The sequence below is a fragment of the Typopeltis vanoorti genome, chromosome 5 (assembly GCF_054136105.1).
Source record: "Typopeltis vanoorti isolate ZY-2024b chromosome 5, IOZ_Tvanoo_1.0, whole genome shotgun sequence".
NCBI lineage: Eukaryota > Metazoa > Arthropoda > Arachnida > Uropygi > Thelyphonidae > Typopeltis > Typopeltis vanoorti.
In genome coordinates, this window is record NC_143553.1 from 50,407,429 (window position 1) to 50,422,064 (window position 14,636).

At 36.2% G+C, this 14,636-nt stretch overlaps 1 protein-coding gene across 2 annotated transcripts in view; it reads left to right on the forward strand.

Annotated features, from left to right (window-relative positions):
- The window catches only part of LOC150106396 (protein SERAC1-like), a 281,390-nt gene that overhangs the window by 207,495 nt on the left and 59,259 nt on the right, over positions 1–14,636 (forward strand). For both annotated transcript variants that reach the window (XM_090393115.1, XM_090393116.1), the window contains one exon: positions 571–671. In XM_090393115.1, the coding sequence (XP_090249241.1) occupies positions 571–671 (101 nt within the window). The remainder of the gene's footprint in view (positions 1–570; positions 672–14,636) is intronic.

Consider the following 14,636-nt stretch of genomic DNA (forward strand, 5'->3'; position numbering starts at 1 on the left):
ATTCCCCAGACTGGAGTCCAAGTATGGCCTTGGACGATGCCTCCCTGTATACTGCTATACTCATAACCCCCTCTCCAGGCATGTTTTGGCAGAGTAAGCAGTAGCAGCAGAATTATTCACCACCTGATCGGGACACCATAAATGTATTTCTGTAGTTCTTTAAAATCTTCTTTGTACATGAACAACATATTTCAACCAGCGAGAGTACACATTGTACTTTCACTTGAGAATCTCTGTCATACTGAGAATTCCAATTGCATAGCCATCGCAGGAACAGGACTACACAATCAGATACGCACAAAATATGATGCCTGCTTGCTTACAAAAACTCTTTGAGGTAAACTCCATTTTTGTGTTAAATACTGTAATATATCTTCATTGGTTATTAAAATATAGCCTCTTTAATCTCTGTAATGTGACATCCTGTATTATAAGCTAAAATTTGAGAATAATCATTTAAAGCAAAATGTAAACAGTGACCATTTCATTTGAAAATTGTACACCTCATTATTATTATTATTATTTTGCTTCTTTTTATATTTTTTGTTGCTGTGTTGATTTAATTGATAGGACTGGCTTGCTCGTGATTGTCCTCATGTCAGAATTCTGGCTTTTGACTACGATACCCATTTGAGTGATTGGAGAGCCAAGTGTCCTGTAGAAAGTGAAAAGTAAATATCTCTTTCATGGATTGCAAAATATTTCTTTAAAGAGTTTCAAGCAATACATCAACATGGCTTCTTTTTAGTAATTATTAGATTTAATAATATTAATCTTTCTGCCTTTTTTCCTGCATCACTTTTCTGCAAAACATTTATCTGCTTTTAAGTTTTTGATGAATGTTAATCTTGGCTTAATGAACTGAAATCAGTGTCTATAAATAATGATAATGATTAATTTCTGATGCCCATTATTGTGAATCCATAGAGAATCAAAGAAGAAACAAATTGTTATAGTGCAAGATTTCCGTTAGCAAATACTATCCAATCCGATATGAATGGCCAGCTATTGATTATCACTCATGTTGATGTTTAATGGAGAAAACATACATCTAGAAATAATAACTAACTAAATTTATGTAGCTAATAAATTATTCCACCAATATTTCTCATTTGTCATCAAGGCATCTTCATAGGCATTATCACTATGTTGTTTACTGGAGAAAACACACATCTAGAGATAATTAATTAAATTTATTTAGTATTAGCTACATAAATTAATAATTTATGTAGCTAATAAATTATTCCACCAATATTTCTCATTTGTCATCAAGGCATCTTCATAGGCATTATCACTATGTTGTTTACTGGAGAAAACACACATCTAGAGATAATTAATTAAATTTATTTTTAGTTAATTATTCAGCTAATATATTTTTCCTTGTAACCAAGGAATAATATATTAGCAGAATAATTGATTACATTAAATATATGTATTTAATAAATATAAATATATAAAATGTAAAAAAAAATGTATATATAAACTTCATATGAGATTTTGTAAAACATGTAGCACAGTGGTGCTATGGTGTGTGCATGTGCAAGGAGAAAGAAAGAAGAAACTTGTTTGTTGAACATCTGGAGGTGGTAGTACTCAGGGAAAACAGTTTAAGAAAAACTGTTCCAAAGAACAGAAGTAGATAGAATGAAAAAAAAAACGAAAAATAGCATTTTGATAAATTTAAAGCTGAATTGGGTATGAATATTGACCCAACAGCTTATGTTTATACAAGCTTTTTGTAAAGAAGCCTTGATAGCTCATTCAGTAATATTAATTTACTGACTAAATCCTTTCCACCCTTTGGTTGGAAAGATCATATAAAACACAAAGAATCTCTTTTCAGGTGAGGGCAAGTTAGCCAGCTTCCTAATTGAGGTAGCCATGTTTTTCCTCCAGGAAAACTCAATTTCTTCATTTTGCAAAAGGCAACTCAGTCATAAGAAATGCATGGATACATATCCCTAACTGCAACTGCATATCCTTAACCACAGTACATCACACTGTGGCTTATGCTTATGAAATTCATTAGGTAGTAGCAGTTTTTGACAGTCACCAACATGATTAAAGACATTAATTCACAGACATCTGTGTGATTATCAGTTTCATCCATGCTACTGAAATCTAAGCTTCCACCTATAAACATCTCTTTTGTTGATCGACATACCAGGAATTGGATCACAATCCTATGAACAGACAACTCAGAAAACTAAATTCACTACTAGATGAAGTTGATATATGACTTATTTGATATACGATATATATGATAATTGATATTTGAATCTGAGAAGTCATTGAATCAATGACTTCTCAGAAAGGACCACACAACATCTTTTTTGATTCCTATAATCCTAGGTCAGATAACATGGAAACAGTATGTCAAGCCCAAATCCCATACATTTCTGGCATCTCAGAACCAATTTCCAGAATTCTTAAGAAATACAGTTATAGGCTACCTTTCTTCCTATCAACAAATTTCCATCATGGTTTCCATCTTCCAAAGATAAATGCTCTGTTCTGACTCTTCCTGTCTTCCTTATGACTGTCATCATTGTTACTTTGGACAAACTGGATACTCAGTGGAAAAGAGAATACAAGAACACCAATCTTACATCAACAACCAGAAATCTGGCTTGGCACAGCATGGAATAGATATGGACCACAATATTCTATAGTCTGAAACATGCTTACTTCATCTGTGACACTATAAATTTGAACATTTGGTTGAAGAAAGCTCTGAAATCTTACTTCACCATCCAGATTTAAATAAGAATGATTGCCTCTCTATCTAAGATATCACACATCATTAAAGTTTCTTTTTTTTATATGGTTAATGATTAACCAATAATATGTTTTCTCAGTAATACATTTGCCTAACTTTATATATAACATCACACAGCTCTCACTGTTTCATATCAGTCCATCGTTTGCTTTCTTCCTTGTAATTAAGTATCGTTCCCACTGATGATGTCCTGTAAAATTCAGGTTGAAATATGACTTTAAATAAATATTATTTACTTATTTCCTTGTGTTTTTGTATGAATTAAAGAAACTTCATGGCACAAGTATCTCTTAAAGAACAATGATTAAAGATGTAATGTGTTGGAACATGTAGTTGGTGCCTAAAATGACATAATTTGGACTATATACCAACATTGTATTTCTTTGTCATTGTCACTTTATTAGAAAAATTTTGTAAGTCTATAAGATCTTATAACAAAGCATTTCTGTATGACCTTAAAGTTTCATCCTGAATTCTTTAAATTAAATATTCCAAGAAATTATATTCTTGGTTTAATCCTTTATCCAAGTATAAGCAAACATGTTTGCATGTGAAGTATCTTCACGGCTGGGCCACATGTATATAGTGGCTAATGACTTCACATCAATTGCTTTAGTATCCCATAATGCAAAGCACATATTCTTTCAGATGTGTATCACATTCAGATGTTATCTCTGCATTATGGGATACCAAGGCAATTGATATGAAGTCATTAGCCCAGTTGTGAAGATAATTAATGTGCAAAGATTTGCTTACACTTGAATAAAGGATTAAACCAAGAATATACCAAGAACCAACAATTTAGCTGGCCTAGTAGTAGTGGCGGTGGGCGGTAGATGGCGATGGTTTAGTTCCGGTTCATCAGTTGGCAGAGTGAGTGACAAAGATAGAGTTGTAGAGTGGGTGCCCTCCCCTCGATGATTCTTTGGACTCCCTGGAGGTGTCACTTAATAGTAATAATATAATTTCTTGACATCTTTAATTTATAGTATAACCAATGAAAAATCTTTCATTCAACATCCTTAATTCTTGTTATCATTAACATCTTCAGAATATTAACTGGTTATAATTTAATGCATGTATTTTAGCTGATGATGTAATGTACAATCCTGTTATCTTCACTCCTTATTTTTATGCTTAACTATAATCATTTCATTTATGGAATTCACTTACAAACAAGGATTGAATGGCAATTTGGAATTTTGCCAACCAAACCATATTCTGCTTTGGCTTCAAACAAAAGCCATCGGTGAAACAAGATGGCATACTAGTTGGAGTGTTGGCCAGTTAAACAAGTCCTGCCATTTACATCAGGGAACAAAAATAAATAGTGAAAGTTGGCTACTTGAACAGACTCAAATTTGACGTTATGAGAATTGAAGATAGGCACTATCAGTACAGGAAGTATTGATGGAAAAGAAGTGGAACTCAATGAAGAAATAGAGAAGTACCGTGTCAGCATAATTGAGGGATACCAAAACAAAGAAGACAAAAAACATAGATTATTCTAAATAACAAATACAAGATGTTGTATTAAAACTAATGATAATTGAATACCATTATAATATTTAGCACTAAACACAGAGATAAACTTTGTTAATAGCAGTCATTTTCAAGTTAAGTGATGTAGGCAAACATTAAAAGGGGAATTGGACAGTGGGACTTAAAATAAAATCAGCTATTGAAGAAGCAGAGGAATTTGTCATTAACAGAAAAAGTTGGTTCTTGTTGGAGATCTAAACAGCAGAGTAGGAAATTAAACAAACATATAGAAATGTGTTGGGAAAAGGAAAAAAGTTGATAATGGGAAGCATCTGCTGGATTTCTGTTTGAGACATGGACTAGTCATCACTAACTAATTGAACTAAGAAAGACGAGATTAACACTAGACTGTAGTGTGAAATACATAGAAAATAAATAACATTCTGAGAAGAATTACTGGTGAGGAAGAGATGAAGAATGTTTACAGAGCAGTTAGGATTATATGGTATATTTTTAGGCATGGGAACAATTTATGTTAGGTTCACCTCATTATCTGCATCTGCTGATCATCATCTGGATCAGTGCAGTTGGAAAAGGAAAGCCAAACATTAAAATGCTTAGTGAAAATTACTTTGCTATTAGGAAAGTCAGGTTTAAAAAAAAGGGGTATCAAGAAGTCCAGAATGGTTGGTGGCATATAGAGATAAATGAATTTGACAGATGAAAGCAAAGAGAATTTCAAAGAGAATGAAAACTCTAATGGTTTTATGATTTACGAGGGTGGTCTGGAAAGTTCTTGACCTCGACCATAGGTGGCAACACTATCGGCAAGATTTTTTTTGAAATATAAGTTTTTGATATAAGTTGATACAGCTGTCTGAAGCAAAACTGTTGTCTGTATTCCCTTGAAATGGATAAAATTGAGTATCATGCGATAATAAAATTTTTTGTAAAAGAAGGTTTAACGTCAAAAGAAATTCATTCAAAGTTCATAAAAGTTTATAGGCACTATTCTCCTTCATTTTCAACAATTAAGAAATGGGCTGCCGAGTTTAAAACATAGCCACAAGCCTTGAAAATGATCCATGTGAAGGACGTCCAAAAAGTGTAACAACACCAGAAACATTAATCAAGTGCACGATATGGTATTGGATGACTGGCAAGTCAAAGTGCATGAAATTACTGAGACTATAAGCATTTCAAAAGAACGTGTAGGATATATTTTGCATGAAGAATTGCATATGAAAAAGCTTTGTGCAACATGGGTGTCATGTTTGATCACAGCAGATCAAAAACACACTTGCATGAAAATATCTGAACAGTGCTTGGAGCATTTTAACAAGAATAAAACTGATTTTGTGCATCAATTTATTACTATGGATGAGACTTGGATTTACCATCACACACCAGAATCCAAAAACAGCAGTCAAAACATTGGACACAAGCCAATTGTTCAGTGCCAAAGAAGACAAAGTCGGTTCCATCAGCAGGAAAGGTCATGGCATCGGTGTTTTGGGATGCTAAAGGCATTTTTTTTTATTAATTATCTTGAAAAGAGTAAAAACAATAACCAGGGAATATTATTTCGATCCTTTAACCAGACTAGATGAAAAAATTCGTGAGAAAAGACCCAGTTTGCAGAAGAAAAAAAATCATCTTTCATCAGGACAATGCACCTGCCCACAAAAGTGTTTTGGCAATGGGAAAATTAAAGGATCTGTACTATGAATTGTTGGAACATCCACCCTATTCCCCAGATTTGGCTCCCTCTGACTACTGTCTCTTCCCAAAACTAAAACTCTTCCTCGTGGGTCAACGTTTTTCTTCGAATCAAGAGGTGATTGCAGCTACAGAGGGGAATTTTGCAGATCTTACTGAGAACCACTACAGGGATGGAATAATGGCACTGGAGCATCGCTGGAATAAATGTATTAGTCTTAAGGAAGATTATTATTATCTGAGACCTCCAGGGAGTTAAGGACTCATCGAGGGAGGCTGTAAATTACCCAACCCAGCTATCACACCCTCTCTTAAATTCATTTGCACTAGATGCACTGATTACCCCTGAGGGCAAATTATTCCACTCACTCTCTGCTCTCTGGGAGAAAAACCTATCTCTTACCCCTTTCTTCACTGAGAACAACATTAACTTCCATGGATGCCCCCGTGTTCTCTCCCCACCTTCCATATAACGAAAAATTTCATCATCTGAAATGCTGTAACACCCATTCAAAAGTTTATAGACCTCTATCATATCACCCCTCTTTCTCCTGTTAACCAGAGTCTGCAATCCACATACTCACAATCTGTCCTCATAATCTAAATCCCATAATTTGGATATAATCTTTGTAACTCTTCTTTACACCTTTTCCACAGCTTCTTTATCCCCTTGGAACCTGAAACCAGATTCGTGCACAATAATCCAGGTGTGGTCTTATCAAAGCCTTATAAAGAGGCAAACTTACTTCCTTATCCTTAAATGTCAAAGTTTGCTTCAACATAGCAATTATCCTCTGAGTTGTATTTGCAATTTTTGCTATGTGAAACTTTAAATTCTTTTTGAACTTTAAATTCTTATCCACCAATACACCAAGATCCCTTGCATCTTCAGTTTCTTGTAGCATAACCCTGCTAATATAATATGCCGCTGGAACTCTAATCACACCAAAGTGCATAACTTTACACTTACTAACATTAAACTGATAGCCATTTTCGTTTGCCCAGATTTCCAGTCTATTCAAATCATTTTGTAATTGCTGAATATCAGTAGCATCCCTGATTGCCCTGTCTGTCTTTGCATCATCAGCAATCAATTGCAAATCTGATGATAAACCCTGCTTGATGTCATTAATGTATAGATTGGACAATAATGGCCCAAGGACTGAACCCTGAGGTACACCACTGGTTACCTTAAATCTGGCAGAATCACACCCACTGTATATCACTTTTTGATATCTGTCTGTCAACCATCCCCTGATCCAGGTCAATAGAGTATATTCCAATCCCATATTCTCCAGTTTACACAACAGCCTATCATGTGGTATCCTATCAAATGCCTTAGAAAAATCCGACATTATCATTGTGTATCCATTCCCTTTATCCAACTCGGTCGTAACATTGTTATTAAATATGAGCAAATTGCTAAAACATGACCTTCCTTTAGTAAATCCATGCCATTCCCTGCAGAGTATAGAATGCTTGTCTACCCATTTCTGTATGTGATTTACTGGCAGACTCGACTCGCACAAAATTTGAATTTTATTTCTGTTTGTTTGCGTTTGAGCTGGCAGGCGAACTCACACACTCATTATATGGCATGTTTCAATTCGTTGTAGAATTTTATTTGAAGTTAGCCTTTGTGATCTGTCATAATGACATGAAGAATTTCAAATGCAATAGAATAAACACTTATTTCATGTAATTGAAAAATTGGACAATAGTTTTTAGTTAGATACTGTGTTTCCAGTGCAACATATGGTTTTGCTTGAGTCTATACAGCATAGTTTCTGTGAGAGGGGACATGTGATTCATTAGTTACCTCTGTTTTTATTCCAGCTATCTCTAATTGCACTGTTTGTTGAGAAATATATTACACAAATACAAAAGCCTCTGTACCTTAAAATAAATAACTTTTATTATTAAAAGACCAGAAGATAAATGATAAAATATATATACAAAGAGCCAACAAGTTTCGCTAGCCACTGTCTAGCATTTTCAAGGCTGAACTGGTGTGAAAACAAATGCATTGAGTTACATTTCAAAAAAAATTTTTAAACCAACTACCATGATCAGACAAATCTTAGGATCACCTAAAGATGAGGTACCTTTCTTCAAATGTCCTGGAGTATATGAAATTCCATGCACGTGTGGCCTTTCTTACATTGGTCAGACTTCGAGAAGTTTTGAAATAAGACAGAAGGAACATGTGGGAGATGCCAATCATAATAGAATCATCACATCTGGTTTAGCACATCATTTCTCAACATCAAATCACGTTATAGATTGGAAAAACAGTTCTATGCCTTACATCGAGAATGACTACAGATACAGAACTTTAAAAGAAGCAGCTGTTGTATTACGCACAGGCAATAATTTAAATAGAAATCAGGACATTGTTCTTAAAGACATATGGAAAAATCTCATCATCTCTCTCAGTTCAACAGAATTACAATATGCAAACAACTATAAAACACGTGGTCATGTACCGGTATCTGACTGAAGTTTTCGAACACATGCACGCCTTCCAACAGAATAATCAATTGTAACGGCCTAACAGTTACTGAAGTGTATGTTTTTTTGAAATGTAACTCAATGCATTTGTTTTCACACCAGTTCAGCCTTGAAAATGCTAGACAGTGGCTAGTGAAACTTGTTGGCTCTTTGTATATATATTTTATCATTTATCTTCTGGTCTTTTAATAATAAAAGTTATTTATTGTAATACATCAGACCAAATATGTACAAGTTAAGCCTCTGTACCTTATTCAGGAGTACAATAAAACTACTTGTTTTTCTTGCATCTTCAGTATAATGGCTGTTGGGGAGGGCATGTTGTTAACCACAAGGAGTGAGTTACCATCGGCATGACGTGAACATGTTAAACATTTTTCATATGCAAGGTATATGCAAAACCTTTTTAATGTCTCTTTTCATAAAGTAAAATCAGAGGTGTGAGTTATACTTGAGGGCAAGTTACATTCGAATAATTACGGTAAGTGTTTCACTGACAAGTTGACATCCTTCTTCTTCCCCTGCTCAGTTGACTTCTATGGTGAATTACATTGCATAAATATTTTTCTCACTACCATTTTTTTTTTTTCAGAACTAGCATCTTTAAAATCAATTTAATAATACAATAATCAATTTTACACTGAATAATATTATAAATTTTTGGTGATCAGAATGGGATATGTCAAAAAATTAGCACAAACTAATTTAATGATGTCGGCCTGAGGAAACTACAATATGCTACAAGATTTCATTAGTCCAGTGATTGATAACTAATTTAAACATACTTTTATATTTGTTAAATTAATTTTTCCCCTATTAAAAACTGCCCAGCATGTCAACAACTCGATTTGTGAATTTTTGGCATGCGCACATAAAAAGGTTCTCCATCACTTATGTACAACATAATTGAGTACAACACAACTTATGTACAACATAATCATTACTGGCTTCCTGTTCCACAGATTTCTTCGAAATTAATCTGTCATGTCTCAGCTTTTCAATATCCTCATATCTAACAATTTGGGATGTTATTAAAGGAAAAAATGCACACGGAAGTTTTGGTCTTCCTCCAGGCCTTTAGAAAGATTTGCAAAATGTTTTGCTTTCCTTTCCTCTCCCATTCCATTTAGTTGAATATACTACTTTAGATCAACTCTACTCACACATTCTCAAATGCAACAATGTCAAGTTCCATTCTCATATCTTCATTAATATGATTCTACCTTTGATGACATCTATTCACTCTCCTAATTTTTCTCATACCTCTCATACCTATGATATCAAAAGACTGATATCATAGCACTGGTATCATTCTCATACCAAAAGACTGGCAAAAGGCAATAGTTATTCCTATATGCAAGAAGGGCAATATTAATAACTGTGAAAATTATAGATGAATTAGTCTCCTAAACTCTGGATATAAAATCTATAGTAAAATTCTGATAAATAGACTCTCTCAATTCTATGAAGAATTGAGACAGATAGGAGATAGGAGAACAGCAGAATGGATTCAGGAAAGGCTGCTCTAGTGCAGATGGATACTTTACCTTAAAAATTTTATTGGAAAAGCATAACAAATGCAATGTGGAAACCTGTATTGCTTTTATTGATTATTCTAAGACATTTGACAGAGTTAGCTACAATAAACTTTTTGAAATATTAATAAATGACAGAGTTCCTCATCACCTAATTAAAGCGACCCATGAAATATATATAGACAACATGATTACAGTAAAAGTTAATGGATGAATCTCTGACTGGGAACCTATAAACAGGGGAGTAAGGCAAGGCCTTATCACCCATTCTCTTTACAATCTATATGAATTCTATAGTAAGACATTGGAGATTCACAGTACATGGTTATATCCCAATTAACAAATGCACTAATATAGACACAATACTGATTGTAGATGATCAGGCTATACTTGCAACCTTTGAAACTGATCTGTAATACTCTGTCCATCATCTTAATCTAATATAGATGGAAAAATTTAATATGGAAATCTCATAAGAGAAGACAAAGGTACTTGCCTTTAAGGGAAGAGAATTAGTAAGAAGTAAAATCTGTTTAGACAATACAATTATTGAACAAGTCAGCTCTTTCAAATACTTGTGATATCACCTAACCTACAGAGAAGAAAAAGACATAGAAATGAAAATTACAAATTTCAATGGTGCTTTAAATATTCTAAATCAAGTTCTTAAACCCTCGAAGGCACAAAAACATACTCGGATTAGAGTTTATAAAAATTGGCAAGATCAGTGCTTACTTAGGGAAGTGAGACATGGAAATCAGAAAGGAGAAGAGAGAAGAATAACTGCAGCAGAAATGAGATTTATGAGGAGAACCACAGGATACACCTTGTTAGTTCATAAAAGAAATAAAGTAATCATGGAATAAACGAATGAACAACCAATAATAGAATATATCCACAACTATAGATGGAAATGGAAACAGTGCATTGAAAGAATTGACAGTAGTAGAATCACCAAACAAATCCTTGAATACAAACCTGTGGGGAAGAGATCAGTTGGAAGACAATATAATAGATTGAATGAGATCATAACAGGCCCCGAGGCTTAATACAAGATCGGAAGATGATGATGCTTCACACTTCTTGCACATGCAACATCCATTGGCACCTCACTGTCAAGTTCTCTTTTATTAACTTGCATGTTATATCTCCTTTCATTAATATATTCCTCAAATTCTAAAGATCACACCTCAGTCTGTCCTAATATATACATTTCCATATGCTGTCATGTTGTTCTACAATCTCTAGATCTTTTCAGTGAGCCCCCCTATTGCCTCAAAACACATTTGTGCAGAGTCATCCAAATGTTATCTTATCAGACTTTATAAAGTAGGTGAATAGCGTTCTTATTTATGCAAGTTACAGTACACTTATCTAATATGATGACTTAACTACAATAGCAATGTAGGCCCTAAATTTTAACACACTGTCCACTATCACCCACAAGTCTCTTGCTTCATTGACTACTTGCAGCAAACGTCACTAGTGGTGCTGCAGGGTCAGTTTTGAGACCATTGTTATTCACTTTGTATATTAATGATATTAGGATGGGGGTGACTAGTGATATGCAACTGTTTGCAGATGATGCAAAATTGGGGAGAGCAATGCAGAATGAAGCAGATGTTATGGGCTTACAGGAGGACTTGAATAGATTGCATAAATGTGTAAGTAAGTAAGTTGAACTGCCAGTTCAATGTTGCAAAGTGTAAGGTTTTGAAATTTGGCAAGCAACGATGGGATGCAGAGTATACACTCGGTGGGGGAAACTTTAAAGGAGGTAGAAGAGATGAGATGTGGGAGTGGTGGTGGTGGACAAGGACCTGAAATTCTGGGGTCACATTGCACAAGTTGTGAAGATGTCACATCAGATAATGGCAATGATGCAGAGGACCCTGACATGCAGAAATAAAGAGGTTATGATGCCATTGTACACACACGGACAAAGAAATTAGCTCACCTGGAAGAAAACATGGTGCAACGGCGAAACTAAGCAAATAGCTAGAGTGCGGGGTGGTATGCAAATGATCCAAGTTTGGTGCAATTGCACATGCCCACACACCCTGCGGTGGCGCTGCAAGCACGAACCGGCAGCCTTATAAAGCCGCCGTGTAGTTGATAGCCGATTAAAGTGAAATGCACCGACTGACACAAGCTAGAGTACAGAGTGACAATAATGCCGGGTAGATGCCAGAGACGTCGATTTAAGCGACTTACGGACTTTGACAGAGGCATGATCATCGGCCTGAAAACCGGAGGATGGTCATCATGCCATATAGGCGTGCACATGAACTGTTCTGACCATACTGTCCGACAGTGTTGGGAGCTGTGGACACGTTCCGGCACTGCCACACGACAGAGCAGCACCGGTCGGATCAGGAGGACCAACGCTAGAGAGGATCGTGCGGCAAGCACAGAGGGATCCCACGGTGACCCGGTCCACTATACAGGCAGATGTAGGGGCTCCTGTGTGCCCAAGAACCATTTCCCGATGCTTGCGCAAGTGAATCTACAATCTCATCACCCCTTGCGTGTGTTCCCATTAGCACCGCAACATCGCTGACTCTGTTTGCAGTGGTGCCAGGCGAGAGTGACATGGAATGCCACAGACTGGCGATGTATGGTCTTCAGCGATGAGTGCCGCTTCGTCTTGGGGACAAATGATCATCGTGTCTGGGTGTGGAGGACCCCTGGTCAAAGACACAATCCCGACCTCACTATCAAGCGCCACACCTCCCGCACTGCAGGCATTATGGTCTGGGGAGCCATAGCCTACGATAGTCGATCACCCCCTCATAGTGGTACATGGCGCATTAACAGGGCAGCAGTATGTGGACGACATCCTATGGCCCCACGTTCTTCCATTCCTGACCAGGATACCAGGAGCGCTATACCAGCAGGATAATGCCCGTCCGCACACGGCTCGGGTTGCCTAGGCCTGCCTACGTCATGTACAGACACTTCCATGGCCTGCCTGGACTTGTTCCCTATCAAGCATGTTTGGGAGCAGCTGAAACGCCAGCTCCCACTGTGCCGCAATATCCGGGATTTGGAGCACAGCATCCAACACGTGTGGGTCAGTCTGCCACAGGACAACGTCTGGCATATTCGCCACCATGCCGGACCATATTGCAACATGTAACGCCGCATGAGGCAGTGCAACATGCTATTGATGATGACCGGATTGCGTATCACAGATCCCTTTGTAATTGTCCTTCAGCTCTGTTTTTGCCATCATGTTCATCACTCACCTGTATCATTACACCAATAAAATTTCAGTTGAATCCTATACTTCCTTCTTGGTGCGCTAATTTCTTTGTCCATGTGTGTGTGTGTGTGTGTGTATAAGGCCTTGATTTGGTTGATTTGTAATGCATTGCTTGATTGTGTTGTGAATGTTGACACATTGGATCAGTTTAAAGCATGGTTGTATGAGCGTTGTGTGTACCTCCCATGATGACTCTCAGATCCCATGGAGGTTAGATGTTAATAATAATAAATTCCCGTTAGTAGGATATTCTGCCTGTTCTTCATCCACAGTGCAAAGCTTTACATTTAAAAACATTAAAGTGATACTCATTGCAGTTTAACCAGATAACCTTATGTTATCTGGATAAACTGTGATGCAAATTATAATGCCGTGTTCCTTATCACTCTCACTAACATCATCCTCAGCAAACAACTGCATATCACTCAGGACTTGCCCCATTATCATTAATATATACTAAACAATAATGACTCAAGTGTAGAACTGTGTGATACACCACTGGTCACTTTCCCTTTTATAATTATTTCCTTCTCTGCATCCGAAAATTATGATTTCTCTTTTATTCATAGTCACATTCGAACAGCTGTTAACCCGACACAAATCAAAAATTCAGCCACCCATTGAATTCTGTCCTCACACTTTGGGTGGCACTTCTAAGAGCTTCCCAAAAATATTTGATTCAACAGAAGGGAAAAAAAAGCAATTAGTCTGATTAATGATCCATCTCTCACCAGTTTACTCCTTTCACTTTTACACAGCTATTCAATTTCTGTTCTTTGCATCTTCTATAAATACTTCTGTGGCTACTTTTCATCTGAACAAGCATTGATGATTTCCTGTCCACTAAATCTATTGAAATGTATGCAGCAACTAATTAACACCGCTTCACAGTTCACCACCAAACTCAGTGAACAGATTTCTTTTCTTCATTCATTCCTCCTCCTTGCTATCCTCTGGAGCAGTTCTCTCCACTTTTTAAGTGACATCCACATGCAAAGGATCTTGCAAAGTTTGCACTGCTGAAGGTGGGATAAGGATAGTTTTTTTTTTTTTTTTTTACTAATTTTATATATATTTTTTATATTTTTATTTATTTTTTACGTAGTTCAGAAACCCTACTCTAGAGACAAAACACAGAACTTTTTCAAGTTACTTGAGGCCTCCAATAAGTGGGACAGTGATCCCACAGTGGGCAATGAATTTCATCTCCTACCTAATGAAAATGACAAATATCCATGCCTATAAACTGGAAAGATCTTCAGATCAAATGAGAACAAGTTTCTTCTTTCTCCTCAACTTTCTACACATCCACTGTTTGGCATACTATATGCTGACCAGCTTTTCA